Source organism: Erithacus rubecula (assembly GCF_903797595.1).
Source record: "Erithacus rubecula genome assembly, chromosome: 3".
Classification (NCBI taxonomy): Eukaryota; Metazoa; Chordata; class Aves; order Passeriformes; family Muscicapidae; genus Erithacus; species Erithacus rubecula.
This window is the reverse complement of record NC_136689.1, coordinates 96,849,113-96,873,076: the sequence shown is the minus strand read 5'-3', so window position 1 is coordinate 96,873,076 and position 23,964 is coordinate 96,849,113. Positions and strand designations below refer to the sequence as shown.

The window sequence follows — 23,964 nt, the reverse complement described above, 5'->3', positions numbered from 1 at the left end:
TGCAAATCCCATCTCTATCCTGTCTTGCTACTGTTTAAAGATGCTTCCCAGCTCCTAGGTCAGTGATTTTACCCATCTGATGGTTTTACTGCAGCTTGCTCAGAAAAGAAAAAAAATAAAAGAGTAAAGAGTATTTGTGCAGCTTGTAAAACTGCAGGTAGTACCCTTCTCTCCTTGTCAGATGAGGACAGTCTTTAAAAGGACATGTTTTTACTGTTACTCTTGTACATCTTTGTTTGCATTAGCTAGGCATCGGTGTTTGCATCAGTTACAACAACTGCCATGCAAATTGAAGCACTAATGCTGCTGGAGGAACATTTGTTTCCTTGCAAAACACACAGTCCCTGCCTCAGAGCTGTGGCATGTCCCCTGGGGGGCTGCTGAGCAGTGGCTGTGCTGGTTGGACGTTTCTGCAGAGAACTTTGGGAAGAGCCACACGACTGAAAAAAACTAAACTTGTGCAAGACCAAAATTCCCACCTCCTCCAGACATTTATATCCCAGTCTGTTCAGAAAATCTCAAAAGTTACTGCAATTTCCATATGATTTCTAAGGGGCACTCTCCCTTCCCTTCCACAGACAGAGGAGGAGAGAGACCATCTGGCAAAACTCCTTCTCCCTTTTCTCTCTCCACAGCAGGAAAAGCTGCAGTATATACATGAGTTTTTTGACAGTAGATAAACCTTTGTCAAGAACTCCTTAAAAATATATCACTTTTCAGACTCAACATCTGCTGTGGCCCACAATCAACCATAAGGTACAAATCAGGGGAAAACTGTTTGGAGTCCAGCACTCAAGAACTGTTTACTGCTCCTCACCTCCTGCTCTCTATAGCAAGTTGTCAGGGGCTGATTGCAGAAGAGTAACAAAACAAAATGCCATAGGAAACAGGAGGAAAAGGGGTTAACATATGAGAAAGATCCCTACACACCTGCAAGGCATAAGTAGCTTGAGGAGGAAGCGATAGAAGTCTGAAACTTCCCAGGGGCAAGTTTCTTAGTCTAGAGTATGCTCTGAGCAAAGGAGCTGTTTGTTTTATCAGGCTGGAGAGGAGATGCCATCCAAGAAATCAATTCAACCAAAAAAGTTGAAATCTTAATAGCTAGAAAAGGGCCAAATACTGAGGACTGAAGAAGCCATCTAGCAGGTGTCAAATTGCCTGCTAAAGAAATCTGCACAGTAAGAGCTATCTTGAGTGGTCCTTTCTACCCTAAACAGGAAAGGCAATTCAGGCAATCAAGAAACTCACTATTCCTGACCCTGGGGGTAACCTGAGTGCTGGTGGCACTGATCTGGAGTCATTCCCTGAGCAGCAGTGGCAGAGTTTCCTGGTGCAGATCCTGCCTTAGGTCAGACTGTTGCCTGATGTCAGTTCTGATGCTCCTGGCTCTATTTTTCCTGTACAATAGTTTCTGGACAGCTGTAAGCAGCAGAACCTGGTTCCAGAGCTCAAAAGAACTGTGAAGGATTTGTGTCCATGTGAACAGGAACCTTTGCTCCTGTGTAGTAAACAGAAGCCACTGCTCCCCTGCCCGTGGCAGTAGCAGTAAATACCTCCACTACTGTACACATTAATCCTGTAAGCTTATTCACAGGCTCTAAAATCAGAAGCTGAGACATTTAATCTGTTGATTTGCTCTAATACCGGGAGGTCACAAATGAGATTGGCTTCCCCTGTTACTATATTAGCTGTAACTAGCTAACATGGAGAGTGCATGCCCCACGCACGCTGAACAAACCCTTTCCCTCTCCCTTCCCAGGTAGAACATAAAGCATTTCCTAAAGAAACATCCCTTCCCAAAGCCTGGCCCGTCGGTGCAGCCCTGCTGCGGCCAGCGCTGCCCCCGGGGGCTGTCCCTGGCCGGGGCTCGGCTCCCGGGGCAGGGAGGGCAGGGCTGGAGGAGGAGCCGCCGCCGCTTTAACCCAGCCGGGAGCGGGGTGCACGGCCCAACGGGACATGGCGGTGGCACGGGACAGCGTGGGATCGCTGCTGCGGTGAGTGAGAGAGAGTGAGCGAGTTAGTTCGGGACACCCCCGCCCTTCTCCGGCCCCTTCCCCAGCCCCGGGCCGGCCGGCCGGAATGCCGGGGCTGGGCAGCCCGGGGTCGGTCCAGCGCTGCCGGGCGGAGGGCGCGGTGCGAGGGCGCGGGGATTAACCCCGATGGAGCTGCGGGGGAAGGGGCGATTAACCCCGATGGAGCTGCGGGGGAAGGGGCGATTAACCCCGATGGATGCGTGGGAGCTGCGGGTCGGGCGGCTGCGGCCGGGCTGGAGCTGTGCTGAGGGCAGCGCAGGTGGGAACCTGCAGCCTGGCTGCCTTGGAGCGGCCGCGACCTCTCGGCACCCGAGGCTGTGCCGGTGCCCCGGAGCCGTGGGGCTCGGGGATAGCGTGACCACAACCCGGTGATGTTGTCCCGGAGCCGTGGGGCTCGGGGATAGCGTGACCACAACCCGGTGATGTTGTCCCGGAGCCGTGGGGCTCGGGGATAACGTGACCACAACCCGGTGATGTTGTCCCGGAGCCGTGGGGCTCGGGGATAACGTGACCACAACCCGGTGATATTGTCCCGGAGCCGAGGGGCTCGGGGATAAGGCGATCACACGCCCGGTGATGTTGTCACCGAGGCAGCCCGGCCATGGGGGCACAGCTCCGTGGGCTGCTCGGATCTCAGCTGCCAGCTGCGCTTGCGGTGGCTCTGCAGATCGTGTTTGAGCAGCAGGACCACGCTGCCAGCTGGTGGAACCCTAAGTCTCCCGTCTAATTTCCAACCTTCCCTGTTTTGTTGGGGGGTTTTTTGTTGTTTTTTTTTTAATTATCTCTTGTTTTTCTCATTGTTACTGCCGCTGTCCTTTGCCAGCGAACCCTAACCTAAAAATCAATCCGTGCCGGATCCTGGAGCGTGTTGTGCAACGTTGATTTTTCTGAGTGAGACTGAGACCATTGCACCACATTCTTAGACAAACATATGGGGCATGTTGCAAACAAAGATAAAGAGTGAAATACGGGCTCAGGGCAAGCTTCTAATCCTTATGTCCTCCTAAGAAATTAATTAATCTCTCCCACCAGATTTGACACTAGAGTGAGTGCTTGTGGCAGCATCTGTGAAGCCCTCTCTAGCAGATTGTAGTTAGCCAAAGCAAACTGGATGAGATGCTAGAGTTTGAAGGTATTTGATCTTTCTCACAGATGTGGGACTCCTCCCTTTAGAGAAGAGTTAGGACTTGATCCTTTTGGCTTTAAAGAGTAATAAAACAACAGTGAATTTGTCTGTATTTAACATGTCACTTAATTTTTCCATGAAACAAACTGCACCTTCCTTTCCACATCTAGTTTTGTGACTTAGCTTGATCAGCTTTTAATAGGAAATTATTTTTGGTAACTCCAGTCTAGCAGAGGAATTCCCTGTATCAGGAGTTGGTTTGTCTATGTTTTGAGGACAGCTACAACAGGAGTGGAGCTTTCTAAGAGCTGTGACTGTAGGCTGACCTGTTTGACCCTATGATCTAGGAAGGAGAGTGGCACACAAAATAAATTCAGCAATAGGCCCAGAAATAGAAGGGTTCACACTCTGTTTATCTGGCTGCTTTTCAACATCTTGCCTTTTATCTCCTCATTAGCTGAAACCTCAGCTTGCCCTGGAATCCAGACTCACTTCTTCATAAGCAGGCTTAGTTTAAAGATGCTATTGACAGGTTTTAGCAAAATGCAGGTGAAATGTCACCACTATTATATAACTTAAGATGTTTCCTGTTCAGTGACTGTCTGGTGGTGCTAATGTAAGCTCTGGTTTATTAATCTTTAGATAGACTTTAGATAGAACTAGGCAGCATTGTGAGGTGGTTGATCCTTGAGAAATTCTGCTCAGAGCATCAAAGTTTGGCTTGTAGTGTTGCCTGGGGTGAACCCTGTTAGCTCAAGTCCAGCCCAGGAGCTCTGTCCCTAACATTTTTCATTCTTTGCTAGCATGTATGTTTTGGCTGTTCCTCTTATGCTTTGTCTTTTGTGAACGACACCTTGGCTTACCTAATGGGAAAGAAAACTTTTCAATGGGACTGATATTGACTGTCCTTGCAAAAAAAAAAAAAAAAAAAAAAAAAAAAAATGGCAGAACTCATGTATATATTACTCACGTTACTGTTCTACATGCAATCTTTCAAATTTGTGAGAGGCAATGAGGTGCAATCAGCTGTGAAAGCTCTTGAAACCACAGTGCTGCACTTTTTGACATCAGGGTGCCCTGTGAAGTGGTGTCACCAGCTCCAAGGTAGATGAGCAGGCTTCCTTCCTGAGGGACACACTCAGTGATTCAGAATGTGAGCTGCCCACAGGCAGTGGGGTGATTGGGGTGATCCATGCACTTAGTCAGCAGAGGTTGACAAACACAGCCTGTCCTAGCAGGCTTCCCTTCTGTGGAGCTTTGATGCCTTTGTCAATCCTTGTCCTCCTCCTTGGCCCTCATCCTTTTCCAGGAGGAATTCTGCTTATTAGCTCATTAATAGGAAACAGCTCTTGTTTCCTGAAAGCCAAACTGGCTACTTATCCTCACCAGCTCTGTCACAGGAAGGACAGAGGTTTCCATCAGTCATGTGTGTATAAATGCCAAATGTTGAAAGCCAGGCACCTACTGTACAGCCAGGGCTAGCAGCAAAGTTATAGCATGAGCCAGAACAAAACTGCTGAATGTTCTCCTCCTTTAAAAATATTAAAGCTCCAATAATGCCAAGGAGTTTTTGAGGAAGGTAAACTTTTTTCTTTAGAGGAAAGGTGACAGCCCAGAGGACTAGTTCAGAATGAGAACAGGAAATAAATTATTCTTTGAAATCTGAATCTGTTTAGGCACAAAAATTATATTCTGTACATTCCAAAAATATGGTTACAGACCAGATAAGAGGTGTGGAAAAAATATTTATTCTCCATGGTTGGTGTGGGTTTGCATAAAAGGTGTGACTGGGACATCATAAGCTGAGTAACCTTATATCATCTCATTGTTGTTCTAGGAAGTCCTGTATTCCCTCTCTGGCTGCAAAGGCTGCCAGCTCACTCTACCCTCGGTAAAAGTGTCTGAGAATAGATTTTCCTACATAAAATTGATCTTTTACATATATGTGGGAGAACAAAATGGGGATACATCTCTTCCCCACCCCTGAGAAATTCAGTATGAAGGAGCGAAAGGTATATACAGAGGGTAAAGTCCAAGAGTATGGGAGAGAAAATATTGCCTCCCTTTAAAAGACTTAGAAATCAATCCTTCCCCGGTGTTGGGCAGAGTGCCATTTTTGGCTAGCTAATTATTGACTTAGCCATTATCATTTGGCAGAAAAGTGTGTCACTAGGTGTAGATGAGAGCAGATCTGTACATTGGTGTGGCAGTAGGCTGTTACTGGCATTATGTGCTTGGTTTACCAAAGGTAAATATACATTTGCCCAGAAAAATCTAAAATCTCTTTCTAGAAGTGGTTGAATTCTTCCAGCCTCGCTGGCACAACACTGTGCATTTATGTACTTGGATTTTAACCTTGACTGCATTTAACTCCTTCTGATGCAAGCCCCTTATTTTGTGTTTTTCAAAACCAGATGGCATTTCATAGACTGCAGATATAATTTACAAACAACTGCTTTGACTCTTCAGAAGTCAAGTGTAACTATATCACAAAGCTCTGCTTGCATTCTGCCGCCGGGTGTTTTGAATATATTCAGTCTTCATAAAACAAACCCATGTTTTAACACACAAGATTGCTTTCAACTAATTGTGTTTCTTACTGAGTGTTTATCTTGGAAATAAAGAGAATGATCTAAGTAACAATGCAGTAACAGCTGCTGCCTTTTAAATTCAGTTTTACAGCCCATCAGCTTCACTGTGATTGTGACCTTGGTGTCAGCCAAGTTAGAGGTGTCCCACGTCTGCTTGAAATTGTATTAATTTTAAAAGTCTTTTCAAATGTCATGGGCAAGAGAGAATTCTGAGATAATACATCTGTAGGGTTGTGTAGTATTTAGTTTTGAAATTAAGCTCCGAGAGTGTTAATGTGATCTGTGAATTACTCGTATAATGCGATTATTTCAACAGTCTTCCTCTTTCTTGCGGCACTTGACTTGACTGTTTTTGTAACTGTGTTGAATTTTTATTTGTCTTAGATCTCTCCTATCCATGGGAGCATCTGTGGGAGCAGTGACCAGACAGACCCTGTTCCCTGCTCTCATGCCTGCAGGGCGCCCTTTCCGCGTGTCCAATGCCTCCCGCAGCAGCCGGAAGGGAATTGTCGCAAGCAGCCTGCAAGAGCTCCTCAGCAAGGTAGAGCAAACAGTCCCACTCTGACTGAGACTTGCAGGGAATTACAGCAAACCACAAGGAAAACCACAGACTCCTTCCAAAAAAACATTACTGGGGAAGTTCAGGAGAGTATTTCACATAAGCAAGTCTCAGTATGAAATGATGGGCTCTCTTTAGAATGCTAAAATCTCCCGGGTTTTTTTCAGACTTTAGATGCCTTTGTTATAACTGCTGGAATAGTTACTCTGGTTTTGGAGGAAGATGGCACAGTTGTGGACACAGAAGAGTTCTTCAAGTCCCTGGATGATAATACACACTTCATGGTTCTAGAAAATGGACAGAAATGGACACCAGTAAGTGTTGACTGCTTCTCTCTCATTTGAGTAGAAGTGGATGGAGGAATGCTTGTAGCTATTAAAACTGTTGGAAAGGGGGGAGAAGAGGAAGAAAAATTCCTTTGAAGAGGCAAGGTGTAAATTCCTTGTTGAGCCTTTCTGGAAGAAAAATCAAGTTAATGTTTCTTATTGTCCCTTGTTTGGACATAGATCTGTTGGCAAAATCCACCAGGAATTGAAATAAAACATTACAGCTGAAAAGACTTACAGGGAAAATACCCTGCTTTGAGGGAAGCTCAGAAATACTTGTTCTTGAGCCTTTTTGTTACCATGAAGAAAATTAGGACTTTGACTCTGTGAAGCTAAAAAATTTAGACTGTAAAAATATAAACAAGTTCTGAAGGCAATAATAGTTAATGATAATTAGAAAAATGCCTGTGTTTGATTTTTGCCAGAAGTTGGCAGAACCTAATGTCAGTCTGCATGCTTCAAGATATTTAAGAACTATTAAAACTGGCTTGCTTTAGCCTTCTAATCATATAAATTCAGTATTCAATTAGTTATTTTATGGGGAAATAGTCATCTGTACATTAATAACAGAGTGAATCTCAGGACTGTTTTGCCATTAGATGGTTGTTGCTAAAATCCTGGCATCAGAATTTTTTTCTGCCAGGTGCAGAGCTGGCTGTGGAGCTGTAAGCAGGGACACCATTTCTGTCCCTTGACATGCACAGCTCGATCATGTGGCCCTGTTTTCCCAGTCTCCTGTTGCACTATGGGCAGCCTGTACATTTTTCTCCAAAATGCCTCACTGCCTTATCCAGCTCTGCATCTGGGGCATGAGCTCCAAGGGCAGAGTTCCTGCCAGGGTGTGACTCCACCTTGCTCCTTTCCCATCTCCTGTGTGGCATTGCAGCTGGATGCAGCTTCTCTGAGTGACAACAGAGGGATTGTCATAGCTTCACCAGTCACCTGGAGGGTAGCACCAGCTCTGTCCTCCTTTATCCAAATATTTTGGCTGCTAATGGGGAGGGGTGTGGGGAGATGCTTCCAAGCACACCAGCTGCTTGTACATGCCCAAAGCTGTTGTTGATAGGGGACCCTGTTGCTGGAGCTTGGAGGTTATCAAAGGAAAACAGGCATAACATTGCTGGCTAATGATATACTGCTGTGTTTAACTTTGTCTGACTTATCATAGTGCTGTCTGAGGGCTGGGGTGTCAAGTACAAAAAGACCCAGTCTTACACAACTTTATTGCTTCATTTAGCATGCAGAAAACAGCCTGGCAGCTGCCAGGTCATTAACCTTGAGTGGAACGTGCTGAGCAGAGGATCCCACAGTGTATCCACTAGATGTCTCTGTGAATATGGGTTCTCTTCACTATTTTCTTTTTGTTTTTCCTTTCTTGGAGCACACACCCTGGAGCAGACAAGGGCTGCTTTCAATAAAGGAGGGTGCATTTAAGGTGGAAGATTACTTTCTGTGCTCCCTTTCTTTTGCTTTTCCTCTTAAAATCTCATTATTAAACTCTTGGCCTAATCAGCAGTGGTTCCCTCCCTATGTTTCTTTCTAGTAGGAATAAGGAGGTGTTGTGAGCCAGGTTTTGAAATGAGTCCCTGGCTATTCACAGATGTCATCTTTGTAGCTGTCTCTGAGAGTGCTCATCAGTATTGTGCTCCTGACTAAGCAGAAGGACCTGATGTCACCTCGATATTTGGTGGCCTAACCTCACTGCCTCAGGGAGCAGCCAGAATGTACCAGGATAAATAAATGGCAGGAACACTGTCCAGTGGCTTCAGTGTGCTCTGAAGAAGCTCTACTGCAGAAAATAAATATTCAGGAGGCATTCTGTCACTCTAGAATTTTAGTCTGTTTGGAAAACTTCAGAAGCCTGTTTAAGACTTGAAAAACAATACATAAACTAGAGACCTCCTTTTCTGTGTGCTGTTGCTTTTAATTTTAGTTTAGAATTGACCAAGAACTAGCCTCAAGACTGGAATAAGCAAAGCTATTTCTGAAGAGCTGCACTGTTAATGATTGTCTTGCTGCAGTTTCCTGTGTCATGGTACAAACTGTCTCTCTTTCTTTTTAAATCAGACAAAAAATGGAGTTGTCTCTGTGAAAAAAAAGAAGAAAATGGGAGTAGCTAACATCACATTTGATCTGTACAAACTGAACCCTAAGGATTTTATTGGCTGCTTAAACATCAAGGCAACCTTCTATGAGATCTACTCTATCTCATATGACATCAAATGCATGGGAGCAAAAAGTGTATTGAGGTGAGTGTGTTTCCACTGCTGGTCAGTTGTACGTGCTAATGTAAAAATCTGTCTTTGCTATTGTTCTGTGAAGCAGGTGTGTTTATAAATTTCATATTTTTGTTATTTCTTACCTACTGGCCAATATGCTGACCCTTTCTTCATAAGGTGGATGGCTGACTGGTAAAAAACTTCCTATAGCTTTTAATGATGGAATCTAAAGTTTCTGCCATGGCAAGACTCTTATCAGCTTGGATTTACTGAAAGGGTGTAAGTATGGTCTCTTTGTTCTGCTGAGACAATTTCCTCACGTTTCCTTGATTTGTTTGTCTGAAGAATGCAGGAGGCTGGGGAAGCAGCTCTTTGAAGAGGAGACTTCAAGGGGATGAAATGAGAGGAATTTGAGATCTGATGTCAGGGATCTTAAAGCTTACTCAGACTTTGCAGTTTCTGTTTGCCAGATTCACCACTTGAGCTACATGGAGGCAAAGCAAAATGGATCAGAGATGACACTCTCCTCTCTTAATGTGGATTTGTCATCTGTAGCAAGACTGTTTGATATCACTGTTCTTAAGCCAGCTGGTGTAGTCTCTAGCCTAGCTAAGGGAGGCTGTCAAGGACCAGTCTCCTGCAGGACTGATCTGCTGTGGGCTGTGAGTTTGGTAAAACTGGCTGTTGGGAAATGCTGTCTTAAAATAACACCTGTCCAGTCCACTGTTTTTAGCAACGAGTTGAGAGTTGGTGCCTTGTCAAGATCAGCTGTGTTCTGCCCTGGATCAAAAAGACTCCTGAGTTCAGACCCCTTCCCAGAGGTGCTGTACTTTGACAGTTGTTTAAGCTGCAACCCCAAGTTTCTCTACCTGACTTTTAGAATTCTGGTTGAGACACAATGGTGGATTTCATTACTTGAGGACCAGATCTGACAGAGAGATGTATAAGTCATCAGTGAAGTTTTGTCTTGTCCTGAGTGACATGTGGCCTTTAGATGAAGTCTTTAAGCAGTCCTTCCTCTCCTGATGCAGGTGTGTTGATTAGCATTGCTAATCTTGTTCCCTTCAGTCTCACTGACCTCTCCCACTCTACTTGGGTGGTCCTGTCCTTAATCTTTCAGGCTACAGCTGGTGTGGCTGTAGACAAGGCTCCTCTCTGGTCAGGATGAAGTGATTATCCAGCTACAGGCTACACCTGGAACACTGACTTTGTTAGGGTTTCTTCAAGGCAGAGGTTTGCCCTTGGACAGCTGCACTCCTCCAGTTCTTATGTTTGTCAAACTCTCTCGAGCCAAAACAAACTCTCTGGCTGCTGCTATGGAACTGAGTATCAGTGCTGGAACTTGTGCTCCTAAGGAGAGTTTGAAGTGACAATTCTGCCTCCCTGCCAAGACAGGGCAGCTGGTGAAAAAGGAGTGGTGCTGGCAAACAGCTGAAGTAGCTGTGGAGTTCTTCTGGAAGCTCTGTTATGTTGCAGAGTTAAGCTGTAAGGGAAGTGTCACTGTCAGGGTGGGATGACAGTCTGCTAGCAAAGAACAGGGTGACAGAAGAGTTAACCTTGGGTACCCTTGAACACAGCAGTGACATGGCCTGTCTCAACTTGCTGTTGAAACCAGAAACAATGTCAGGATCCTGGTGTAGTCCCTCTGCTAATGAGTTCCAGATTGCTAACTCTGATGCCCTCTCCCCCAGCCCACAAACAGAGTGTGGAGGGAAGGGACTGAAAAATGCTGCAGCTGTTCATGATGGGAGGGGCTGGAAGCCTGCCAGGTCTGATTAGTGCATTTCCCCTTGTGCTGCTTCCCTGTAGTGTCCCACTGAAGGATCAAATGTCCAGTTCAACAAATAACTTGTTCCCTGGCTTAAGTGGCAACTGCTCTTGTGTGCAAGTGACACACTGCAGCTGCTGCAAAGCCCAGCACCAGGTGCAGCTTTCTTTGCAACTGCAAAGCTCCCTGGCCTGGTCTGTGTGGCTGAGGAAGAACGTGCTGAAATGGCACGTGTGGGAAGCATGAATAAGGGTACAGTGTTCTTTAAAGGCTTCACAGGCTCTAAGCACAGGCTATTCCACTGTGTCAGGCATTGGATTTCAACTGCAAACCTTTCATGACACTGAGGTTAAACATGAATTTGTAGGAAGAAAGCTTTTCCTTCTCTGCTTAAGCTCAAAGGACAAGTGAGTAGAAGCAGAGGGTTCACAGCTGCATGTTTTCTTAGACAGGAATTCAGAAAATCTTCCCACTTTTTTTTTTTTTTTTTTTTTTTTTTTTTTTCAGAAGTGAGACTGATCTGGTTTCTGTATCTTCAGAAACTGATCCCATTCCAGTTTTTTTTAACTGTTTCCCAATACCTCAGCTTGATATTTGTAAAGGCCCTCCTAACTTCTGGGGGATGAGACTCAAATGTAGCTCTCAGTACTTATGTCCCTGTTGTTACTTGCAGAATAGAAGAAGCAGTTACAACTAAGTTGAATAAATGACCATTCAAATATGACTGATCTTCCCCTGTGAAGATCATGGTTCATATTGTCAACATCTGATGCTTACCTGATGTTGTCTATGAATTTGTACTGATTCTTACACAGCACTATATATTTAAATGTTGATTTTATCAAATTTTTAGAAAATAAAGTAGTTGTGACCTGAGAATTCTTAAGGCTTGCAGCTTGGCCAGCAGTAATTTTCCTGCTTCACCTGTTTTGCAGTTGAGTACCCATTGTGATGTGATTGTTTAGCTTCAGATCTAATCAGGTTTGATCAGTGGCTTGAAGATACATGCAGGGCTGTATTAGTGAATGACAGAGGTGAGACACAAGGTGAGTTTACACTGCAGGAATGCTCCTCCCAGGCAAAGTTGTTCTCTGTGGTACTGTGATGGTTTGAGTGATGGCTTTGCAGTAGAGGGTCTAGCAGCATGTCAGTCTGCTTTGTTAAATGTGATTTCTGGTCCTGCCAGCAGTTTTCTGTCAATCAAGTATTTTCTCTAAAGAAGGTACAAAAATTACCATCTTCTCAGAAGTGAGAAGGAATGACAGGGGGTTTTAAATATATTTATTTAACTCATCATAATGTTGGGGGCAGAAAGGAGTAATGTAATCCTGCTGGTGATTTTTTCTTAAACAAATAACTTTTCTTCCAGGAAAGTGCTTCAGCTGATGTCCCATGCAGCACAAATAACTGGACAGTTTCTTCTCTACACTGGAACATATATGTTGCAGTTGATGGGTGAATATGATGAAGATGACATGTGCACAAGATCCAGGAGAGAGTAGTGACCACAGCTGTGCTCCTGGTGCCGAATCCTTGTGCTTAAAGACATTCCCTTGCCCAGTTCTGATTGCAATAATGTTATAGTGGGGGGATGTGCACTAATGTGAGCTAATGTTCTTCTGTTTGGGAGTGCTTTTAGGCCTTAGTCATGAAGTGTTGGATGTTCACAGGCTCTCAACACCACACAAAGATGGGTGCCTAATACCTGAGAATCTGGCAAAAAAAAAAAGAGAGAGAGGGAAGGGTTTTGCCCCAGGGAATTCAAAATGGAGAATAAGGATCCTTGGAAACTTGCATGTTTTGCAACCAGTGCAATATTTTTTGCACCAATCAAGACATTTTGTTCTTTTGGGTTTTGTCTTTGGTTCTTTTTTGTGGCTATCTACTTGCATTCTAAACAGACTGGGCTGGAAGGTGAGGGCGAAGGGGACTGTGGGGTTTTTTTGTTTATTTGTTTGTTTGAATCCTCAGCAGTGCTGGCATTAGTGTGAAACTGTCATTGAGGTGAAGTGTTCCTATCTAGTCCTGCTGACAATGGAACTACATAGTGCAACTTCAGCCCTGCTTCAGTGACTGACTCTTCTCATGAAGTCTAGTTGGAGATTGTGCAATTACTAAGCAGAAAGTTAAGATTTAGCCTTACTTTCCTTAAAACAAATAAAACCCTTCCATTATAGTTCTTTATACTTTTTTTTCCAATCTTCAGGATGTTCAGGTTATTAGAGCTGATGCAGTTGAAGAACCTGATAAATTTTTAATGAATCTGATGTTCAGTTATGCCTGAGCATTCAATAATCTGCCATGGTTTCATGAATATGACTTATAAGCAACCTGCTGAAGGTTTTTCCAGGGGTTGAACAACCACTTCTGCAGTTTTTAGTGTTACAAGATGACACTAGGTGCCAAGTTGAGCTTGAGGTACATGTAAGAGATGCTGGATATTTTGTTGCCCTTGAGTTCAGGGGAGAGTAGCAAGACACTATCTAGTTTTGCATAACATACATATATGCTTTAAAGCTAATATCTGCAGTATCATAGTCTCCCAAGACAAGCTGTATTAAAGGACAAAGTAATGTTTCCTGTTATGAACTGTTGCTAGGCCCAGCTTTCAGTAAGCTCTTCCTCAACAGTGTGAAAAATTGAATAACATGTAGCCTTAGGCATCTTGTGTCAAAATGCAAACTCACATTGGTGGAGGAAAAAAGCCCAATTTTGGTTGTTCACAGGTGTAGCTTTTGAGGTTTTTGTTTGCTTGCACATGAAGAACTTTAGGAAGGCTGAAAGCTGTTGAGGAGACATGGGATGAAGGAAATGTCAGTCCTGACAGAGGTGCCACTTAGTAAGAGAAGCTCTGGTGCAGAGGGAACAAGTGGGGCAGGGGAGGAAATCAGTGGGAGAAATAGGGGGAAAAAACACTATTTACCCCACAGTGCTTGCTGTGCCACTGAGACAGGAATCCATTCCCTGTGTGCACCAACTTCACTGGCCTGATGTGCTACAAGAGAAGAAGGAAGGTGGGAAAGATGAAGTGTCATGGCTGGTGGATCTGCTCTGGCCTCTTAGCTGGTCTGTTCACAAAGGTCACTAATACAGGGGAAAATTGCTCTTGCTTTTAGCTGCAAATCTCACCTTCATGTGCTTATTTTTGCCTTCCCACTGTGAGCATGGCTATGCCAGCTGGAGCTGCATCTCTCAAATCACTGTTGGGAGGAAATGCAGCCAAAACCCAAGTGCTAAAGGATTGATGGAGTTTTGGTTGGTCTCTGCCCATCTCTTAAGTAATGGTATTACTAATAAACAGATAGCTAAGTAAAACCTTGGTGTCTTCTCCTAATTCCTGTTGTTTCCCATCTACTTCTGAGTGTTTGCTGGAGGAGGCAGAGGCATACTGCTCCAGATAGGAGGAGGATTTATTAACTTCTCACGAGGAGAATGCCTGGGGCTTGCAGCACTGTCAGGTGTCCTTCAGAAGAAAACAATAAACTGTTCTGGGAGTAATGAGAAAGCTTCCATTTTGATATGGCCTCTTTATGTTTTATCTGTGTTTTTCCTGACATCCCCTGCATAAATTGTTGTTGCCATGTTAATAGTCTTAAGTCTTTCTTTCCTTGTCAAGGAATTGCATTTAACTGACTTTACAAGGACATGGGAATTTTTTCAGCTTTTAATGACCACTTATTCTATTAAAACAAACACATCTCTTGAAAGCAAATTCTCTAAAATACTTCTATGAATATTTATGTTGCCTATGGTGGGAGCACCAGCATTAAATAAAAGTAAAACAACCGGAAGAGCTGATTGTTGCTTTGAGCTGCTTCTTCAACATCTGTAGTACAAAAGCTTGTGCATGTCTGAACTGTGCAGATCCCAAATTCCAGCCTTCTCTAGCCAGAGGCAATTATTGCAGGACTAACACTCCATAGTTTACAGTGACACTATCTGGAAATCTAGCAGTGATCTGAAAAGCTAACCTGCTTTGAATGTGCAATGTTTTCAAGCAGCTGCTCCTTCAACACCTTAAAACTTGAGCTGCTGAAGCTCCTGTATGCAGCAGTCTCCATCTTGGAACAATTCCCTCTGTTCAGCTGTTTGCATTTTGAATTAAAGTAGCTCAGCTTTGGTATTTTCTCAAAATGGGGGAAGTGTCCTGGAAGTTGTGTTTAAAATTGTTTCATTGCTTCTGAGTCTGGATCTTTCACAGGCTTAGTATTTGGAGGTGATGTTTACTATTCTACCAATTTCTTTCTGGAAATAAAATTTTGGCTCTAAGTCAAACTGGAGGAGTTTGTCATTCTCTGAGTTGGAACCAGTTTTGTTTTGTTTTGTTTTTTTTTACACACTGCTTAGGAAGTATAGCTTTTACTTCAGCTATATATCATATGCAGCAAAGAAAAACTTTTGCATTATCTACCTTTTAGAAAACTATATACAAGTGCTGTACAATACCTAGCAAGACAGAAAAAACTGAAAACACAGGCTCTTAACTGCAGGAATGTGGAGAAGCAGCTAGATTTTTTTTTTTAACTTTAGCTTTATTTCCTATAAGCTCAGTTAACCTGCTCTTGTTGCTGTTGCAGACAAGGCTGGGACCAAAGACTTGCAGAAGGTGTGAAACATGTTTGCTGCCTCCTTGTTTGCACTGACCCTTTTTCCCTGTTGCTTTGCATCACTTACTGACAATGCACCAAGTCCTACTCTCTGGTTACCAAAAAAGGAATTTTCACTGAAGTAAGAGACCTTGTTGACTCAGGCACTGCTCATGTTCTGCAGACAGAGCAAAGTTGCTTTCTTTACAACCAGAATGAAGAATCTAGTAGCTTTTGTGTGTGTGCAGTTTATCATTACTTCATTTCCTTCCTTTCATAAAGCCATGAAAGTTTGCTTGCACCTTCTGATTCCTTCAGGAGAAAAGGGATTACAAGTTCTTCTGTCCAGGCTGAGAAGAAAATGCAGGGTCTAGATTTCTTAGATCATTTGAAATATGCTGTAGGAAGCATTATGAATCCCTTCCCTACAGAGGAGGGGAAGAAAAAGCAGGAAAATTGGACTTTGAGCTGGAATTTTTTTCAGTCAAGTGTGCAGAGAGGTAGGTGTACACAATTTTGGAAATGTTGGTAATCCTGAATTTTAACTGTGAAGATAACCTCATATGATAATTTATAACTGGCAGAAATATAATTCTAAATCATTTCAGTGTGCTTCCTCCCTGAAATAACACTTGAACTAAAGGCACAAACTAATTAATTAAAAGTTTAAAAAAAAAACGTTTCAAACCAAAGTACAAAGTGTGCTTTTGACTTGATGCCCCAAGGTTTATTAGAGGACTTAATGTGATTAACATCCCACTTCAGTTATGTATCAGCAAGTATCCTTGTGGGGCCTAGAGTTTATCACTGCTTTCTCTACCTTATATTGTCATATGTGGAGCTAAGATACTTTGAAGTGTAAGGATTGTTATTTTGCTAAGGGAAAATATTGTATTTTCCCACTTCACAATTTTTAATCTTGTTTAAGATTAGCTTGCTGTGAAAATTGAGATGGGTGAAAATTGTGCTCAGTGATGGCAATATTTTCTGCTGTATGGTGCCAATTTTAAGGAACATTGTTCATTAATAAATAAAATCAAGTAGTGGCTTTGGATGTTGTCTCTATTCATTTCCAGAACAACTTATTCCTGAAATAACCATGAATATTAATGAATCTATGGTCTGGCACAAACTGTTTTCAAATGCTGGACTGTGGCAGTAAAGTAACTGGATACTATTTTGTGGCTCTGAACTCTTAGCTCCCTGCTGCTGACTCACCTTCTGGCCTCAGAGAACTGTGCAAACTATGTTTCCTTTCATACAAAAGGTTTGCTTTCCTCCATCTTCTACAAAAGTTGCTAAAGACTACAAAATACTGAGTACAGGAGATGGAGGGGTTCAGTGATCTCTGGTGTTCATTAAACACTGTTAGGGTCAAGGCCCTCTTTATTTTGCCTCACAAATCTCTCTGCAATCATTTACCTAGAGTAGTAGACATTTGCAGGGAAAAAATCTATTTAGTTTGGTGAAGTATCATATTTGTCTAGTTCACGATTAACTTAAGCTTGAGGGGGTTTGCATGCAAGTGTGATTTGTCTATTGCTCTTCCATCTAATAAATACATCTTGTATTTAGCTTAAGGGACAGTTTTGAAGAGCTGAACTGATGGAGCAGTTCCCCTCTTGTGAGGGAATCACTGGGGCCTGGAAAAGCTGACCTGGAACAGAGAAAAAGGAATAAAACAGTTATTGATAGGTCTGGTTTCTTGCAGTGGGGAAGCACAAAATAGAACTGCACTCAGTTTAGTGGTGAGGTTTTGGCAGTGGGAATTAGAGGGATGCTGTGGGGGTGGCCTCTGTGCCATATAGAGCTCTGAAAAGAACTCACCATTGCCCAAAGGTGAGAGCTTCAAACAAGCTGGTGGTGTCTCTGTGAAAACATATTTGAGAAAGGGCAAAAAATGCTGTGCAGCAGCTGTGAGAAAGAATTGAAAAAAAAATATGGGAGATATAACCTGCAGACATCAAGGTCAGAAAAGAAGTGGGAGGAAGTGCTGCATGTGCCAGACAAAGCTGTCCCTGCAGTCTGTGGAGGAAGATGCAGGAGAAAACATCCACCCATGGAACCCCCTCCCACAGCAGGTGGACATGCCTTGGAGGAGGCTGCAGCCATGGGCAGCCCATGAATGAGCAATTTTTTTGCCAGGAGCTGTGGCCAGGGAGGGACCCATACTGGGGCAGCCTGTGCCACTCACTGGGACAGGGACCCACACTGGAGCAAATGTTTTGGAGGGATTTCTGAATGACTTCTCACAGCAATGTTTGGAGGGACAAAATACAATCATAGTGAGACAAAGGTAATTTTTTCACTTCACTAAGCTCAGACTGGGGCATGGTTTTTCTAAGGTCACACATCAGTGTAAGTCTTTTGTAGCAGGCCCCACACCTAATGTGTGCTTGATTAGGAATATTTAATAATAAATAGCAATTATCACTGGAAGAAGAACTTTGAAATCGTAGTGTAAGTAGTTTCATAAAACAAAACAACTAATGAAATGTAACACCAGAAATAAAGTATGTCTCAACAGACTTCAGAATCAGGGTAATGCATTTTATGCAGTTACAACATAAAAAATTATTGACCAACAGTTTTCTAAAAGGTCTGCTTCACTAATTAGCACACATTATGTATAGATTAGGTGGGGGAGTTAAGCAATGTAACTATTATAACAGGTTGTTTGTGATTGTCATGTGTTAAAAAAAAGGAAAAGCTTAGATCCTCAGACAACAACTCTAATTAAGAAAACAGTAGCTTAATGATGTGTGTACTCAGTTTATTATAGACCCAGAGAAATCTCAAACATCTAAGAAGTCCTTTAAAGTCCTAAAGGTAATTTCTTATGACACATTTTTAATTACATAATGAAGTCCATAATCTTTTATGTTAAAAACACTTCTAATTACAAAGTGTCTTCCCTTGCATAGGTACGTAGCTTGGTTTGCTGCAGCTCTTTATTAAGGAGTGTTTTCAAATACTCTTCTCCCATCTGAAAAATCAGGAGAGAATGCACAAGAAAACTATAAATAACCTAATTGAAGTAGAAGGACTGTTGATTTATTACTGAGCTGGACAAACTGAAATCTATGATAAACTCTATTTTATTCCTGAGGAACTAAATTGCAAATGCCATCATTTCAGTGATTCCTGTACAAAATGTGTTTAATGTAGGTGCTTTCCCAGCTGCAGGTCTCTTGCTTTCTTGCCTTCTTAGGGAAGTTGACTAGAAAATCTGCCTTGAACAGTTGCAGAATATTGTTCTGTGATCAGAACAAGTGATCATGCTTTCCAAAGGAAAGTCACTATTTTTCTGAATAACCAATGTGTTTTCAGAGATGATTGATTATTCAAAAATAAATCCATTTTACCAGAAAACATAAAGTATTAGATAGCTCATGCAAATATTCCAGTCTCCAAGAAAAGCCATTTCATCTTTGGATGGGATGTTCAAGCTGTTTTTCCTCATTATTATGAGCACTTTCTGCATACTACATTAGGATCAATATTTCACCTTGATAAGAAAAATACTGTCTCTAATAGTTCCACCTTTGTGACCACTGAATTTAGTAAACAGCCCTCTCAATTCCTCTAGTCTTAGCTGTCCCTGACACTGTACTGTGTTCAGTTTTCACAAGAGTTGTGATCAGTGAGAACAAAGCAGGTTTAGTCACTTGCAGCATCAGCTATGACTAAAGACTGTAGCAATCTAACAGAAAAAAGTCACTTCTCTTTCTCTAACTTCTCTCTCTACAAAGTTTGGGGTTTGGGGGGGATTAACTGGAGAAAAAAAAAATTAAATTATAAATATAAATTAAGGAAGAAAAAAACATTTATATCTATCTTGTTCTATCTGTTCATGTTAAGTCTTTTCACATAGAAATAATCATCCTCCTTGTTTCTGTAGCACTTTTAGCTATGTCTTCCATACCAACCAAGCTGGTGTCCTAAGACACTTGTGATTACTTCAAGCTGTGCCCTATTCCTGACAGATCATACAGCCCACATGTAACATAGAGTCCCTGTTCATTAACAGAGTCAGGACACCACAATGAAATAAATTCACATAACAGGGATGTATCTCCCTGCAAATCTTCCATGCACAGGCAACAACTATGTGTCCACACCCTTGCCACAAAGCAGTGGCATTCAGCTGTGCAGCCAGGATATATTAGCCCCGTATCCTCCCCCATTCTGGCTCTGTTCAACAAAGCACCGTGAAGTGCATTATTCACCGGGCCAGCAGTGGGCTGAGCCCTGGCCCCGGGCCACACTGACCTCTCACATTCTCAGCATTCATAAGCCTTTAGATCATGAATATGGTAATGCTGCTCATGGGCTGCAGTCCAAGGCAAGGGGTGAACACCCTCAGTACCACTGCTGCCGAGTGCTTTGCTAAGAAAAATAATGTCCAGCTCTGTGTGTGTGTAAATGTCAGCTTGTTCTCCTAATTCCCAGCAGGTAACTCTTGGGGCACCCTGCTCAGAGGGATATGGTTCTATTGCTTTTGTGCATTCAGTTTTAGAACTGCACCCACCCAGCCCTGGCAGTGCTGAGCACTGTGCTGTTAAAAATAAGCCAGGCTTTGTCCAGTCATAGCTTGTGCTGTGCTGTTTGTCCTGGGGCTTCTGGACTTGTGAGGAATGGTGCTCTTCTCCTCCCAAATGTAATCTGAGAGAATCATTTGTGGAGCAGCCTAGGAGTGGCATGCTGGTCTGGCTTGGACATGTGTGACAGATGAGTGGGATCTGTGCTGCTGAGGGAAGGGTGGCAGCCAGGAGCCACTCACCACCTGAGAAAACAGGGGAGGAGGAGAACTGTGACTCACCTGAGAAACCCAAGACCTGACTGGAGCAATTTATAGTCGATTTTAGCTGCAAACCTGCTCTTATAGAAGAAGGGTTTCCCACAATGAGATGAATCACTTTTACCTGGAGAGCTACACATTTCTTCTCAAATACATGCTTGGTAAGTGTTAAATAACTGACAGTCTAAGCATGATTCCAGCCCTTCATCTTAGAGGTCTATTGCTTTTTCTCTTTTTCTCAGAGAATAAAACCAGGAAAAGTTAAGTTTGTGCAATAAAACCTAAACCTATCTTTCCCCCTTCCCCTCCCACAGACTGCAGTACAGATCTCTGCTGCAAGGGGTTTTACTCAAGAGCTTTGAGGTGACTGAGCTGGATGGGATAAGATGCTTTAACAATAAAAGACAAGAAAACTCTTGATGAGTCCATAGATTGTGCTTGGACCTGATCTGCTCAATTCTAAATGATCTGGGGCAAAAAAGTACTAAACTGGTAAATCTCTGTAATTGTACACAAATCTTCAGGACAGTTGATCAGGCTATCAGGTGGCCTGAGTTTCAGAAGTATTTCGTGATACTAATTCAATAACCAACACCTGATGAAATTTAATATCTGTAACTGCATTACACAGGAAAAACCACCCCTGTGTTTCCAGTGATGAGATTTATTTAGCTATCAGCACTGTCAAAAGACATTTTGGAGGTAGTGTGAACAGTTCAATGAAGGAAAAAGCTCAGCAGCAACAAAGAAGGCAAACACAAGGAATATTAGAAAATAGAAATTGGAGCAGGAAACATACTATAACACTGCACAAAATGATGGCCTTGATTTAAATACTCTTACTCCCATTTCACAGACACTGCAGTAGAGCTAGCAAAGGAGGCTGATAAGCAAGGGCCATAGGAGTGCAGGGTCACATTCAGATATGGGGAGATCAATTAGTGTAGTACTTTCAGCTCAGAAAATTTTGTACACGTAGGCAAAATGAAGAACAAAAGCACTAAAACCTTCACCTTACACACAGCTACAATGATCATTAGGAACTGGTAGTCACCAATTTTTAAAACAGAAAAGTTATGGGGCACCAATTTCAGGAGTCAGCTTTACAAAAGAAAGAGCTACTTCACAGAATAGAATTCAGTTGTTCATGGAAGGCAATGCCATGGGAGACTGGAGGCTGAAAGTGTAACTGTGTTAAAAAGCAATTATAGAACTTCAAGGACACTTGAACCACAAAATATGGAGTCCAGATCCTTCCTGTGGTTCAACAAAGGCTTAAGCACTGACTGCCAGATGTAGAAGGGCATTTTTGGGGAGCATTACCATATTGTTTCCCTAGCATCCATCACTGACTGCTGTCAGAGATGGAATACTGGATTAGACAGGACTTCTATCTAATCAAGGCCAACTGCCATCAATGCACTCATCTAGTCAAAACATGCTCTTTTTTTCTTTATAGTCTTTAGCACAACTTCTGTTTAATAGACATTTTTGTCCTTGGTCTGATGTCTCCCAGACCCTAAACACCGGGACTTCATTGATAAGCTCTGCATTGTATTGGCATCTATTCAGAGCTGACTAAACTCCAAGATCAAGCTGTCAATATCTCATACTCATTTTCCTCTTCCAGCTGTACCACTCACTCACAACATGATACAAATAATGGGTGGTATACATTCCAGCTAAATCGTGTTTTCACTTATCCTCCAAAGAGATTGGTTCCCCAAAATCTTTAATGTGTAGAGAGGATGGTGATCTGAACATAGATAAAAGCCTGCCTTAATTTTGTATTCCCATAGTCTTGGTTGTAGCTGTAGGGAAACACTAGCCTGGCTCCTTTACTGACTGTTGAACACAGAGTTCAGCCCATTCTCTGTTTGTTTGTGTAGCTAAGTGACCGATTAGAATGGAGGTTAAAAACACAGCCACACCACACACACATCTCTGCCTGACTAAACAGGCAGGTACATGCTTCCCTCTGCTCCAGGTGCTGCAGTTGTTGCATAAAAATCACTATGACCAGCTGTGCAAAAAGTCCTGGATGAGTAATGGTTAGCATTGAGGCTAAGCATGGGGAGAAACTAAGGGCTGAAAGAAAATGCTCAATTCCAAAGGACAGAAAATATGTTACAAATCAAAAGACATTAAGTGCTGGAAAGTGCAAAAGCACCTGTACTCAAATACATGAATATTCAGGATTGTAGTTTTCCACACATTTTGTCAAACAGTGATGAAAGTGTGTGAAAATGCAGCTAGAAACTCCTTTGGAAGAGATGGTGGGATTCCTCCAGTGTCCCTTCACAGCCTCTTGGACTTTACATCTAAATATACTTTGCCCTGACTTGACTTAGTGACTTTTGCTGTAATGTTACAAAATTCAGGCCACATCTTGTGGGTTGAAACAAACATCAGCAGTATCTCCACTGAGTACTACAGACAGCAGCCAGGTGAGGGGCATTAAACCTGAGAACTGTGTGTGAGCATAGGTGGCAGTTCATGAAACCACAGCAACAAGTTTAATGCATGAGGGTGTGAAAAAGCAAAAAATTGTTTGATAACCATATGAAATATAATGGCTTCCCTGGGCAGAATGCAAGCTCCAAAACATCTGAGCTAAATATGTGGACTGATGTTTGTCTTAACATATCATACACTTCTCTGTGTGTGTTTTCTTGCTGCCTCACTTCCCCTTTTAAATGTTTTTGCTGGGTTCTCGGGCTGTTTCTAGACTCATCTGCAACTGCAGTGTCTCTGTAACTCTTGTGCCTCTTGTAGATTTTGTCACAAGAGGCTGATGGGGAAAGAGGTAGTGGTGGAAATACATGGGTACACACTTGGACAGGAGCATCCCAGGCTTGGGAAGCCAGGCCAAAAATACCCAACAAAACAACCAAAAACTGACCAATCAGAAAAACACCAAAAAACAAAACCAAAACCAAATTATTTAAAGATTTTTTTTTTTTTTTCCTTTCTTAACTTGCATTAAACTCTTCAGACTAAAGAGGAAAGACAGGAACTAGCCTGACCTTTGGACCTTCCTCCTAAAGGTCACCATGGACTTAGTATCATTTACTAACCTGCTACAAGCTATCAGAGTAAATCCACCATGTGGATTATATTTATTGCTTTGGTATTTAATGTAAGTGCTAACAAGATTTTTAACACTGGATAGACACTTGCTGATAATCTAAAATATCAAAATGTACAAATTTATCATGCTGAAAAAAGAATAGCTAACTTGTTAAATATTCTCTTATGGCATGAATTTCTCTCTACTCCTTAAAAACTTCAGTAAATAGAAATAATCTTAGCAACAACCCTGATACAAACACAAATGTGTTTCCTGAAAAGCAGGAAGCAGCTTAACAATCATATCATATGACTGGCTAAATACAGAAGAACTTAGCTGGTTTTTTTTCCAGTGCATTAAAGCAAATTTCCATGTGACTTTGTGGGACATGACTGTTGCTTGAGCTACTATTACTGGAAAATCCTTTTACTCTGCAGCATTGACACTTTACACATTTTCTCCTGCCTTGTGAAATTCATCATCTTGTAGGAATCTATTTGTCTTCAGTCTGTGCATGAGAACAGAGAACATGAGAAAGCCTGAAGAGAGGACACTGAATGCTTTACCACCCCCCATGGCCCCATCCTGTGAATGTGTACAGCTGTTTCAAAGCAGCTGGATCTCACACAAGATCAGTGTGAAGATTTAATTTGCTGCTACTGACAGCTACTGCTGCTCCCGTTCTGACCAACAGGAATAAAGAATCATATCACATTGAAGCCCATCACACTGGAGCACCAAAGAGTTTTCCAATAGAAACTGTCTTGGGTTTTTACCAGCTAGAAATGCCTCATCCACATATGGCCTAGCAGTCAGATCTTCCTAAGTCTATATCCTCTCTATCATAAATGGTCACACCATTCCCTAAAATGCAAGTTTGGACCT

The 23,964-nt window shown here is 42.5% G+C and overlaps 1 protein-coding gene across 1 annotated transcript; it reads left to right on the top strand.

Annotated features, from left to right (window-relative positions):
- The first annotated feature begins 1,895 nt into the window (after positions 1-1,895).
- CIDEA (cell death inducing DFFA like effector a) lies at positions 1,896-13,345 on the top strand. Its single transcript, XM_079299472.1, has 5 exons — positions 1,896-1,994; positions 6,135-6,291; positions 6,477-6,623; positions 8,703-8,884; positions 11,992-13,345. The coding sequence occupies exons 1-5, from the start codon at positions 1,957-1,959 to the stop codon at positions 12,122-12,124; spliced, it is 657 nt and encodes a 218-aa protein (XP_079155598.1). The 5' UTR covers positions 1,896-1,956; the 3' UTR covers positions 12,125-13,345.
- Positions 13,346-23,964: the final 10,619 nt, after the last annotated feature.

Bases quoted from the DNA above. Each gene is read 5' to 3' on its own strand.
- CIDEA (XM_079299472.1), top strand. From the start codon at position 1,957: ATGGCGGTGGCACGGGACAGCGTGGGATCGCTGCTGCG. The intron at 6,624-8,702 runs GTAAGTGTTGAC...TTTTTAAATCAG, and splicing joins ATGGACAGAAATGGACACCA to ACAAAAAATGGAGTTGTCTC. The intron at 8,885-11,991 runs GTGAGTGTGTTT...CTTTTCTTCCAG, and splicing joins GGAGCAAAAAGTGTATTGAG to GAAAGTGCTTCAGCTGATGT.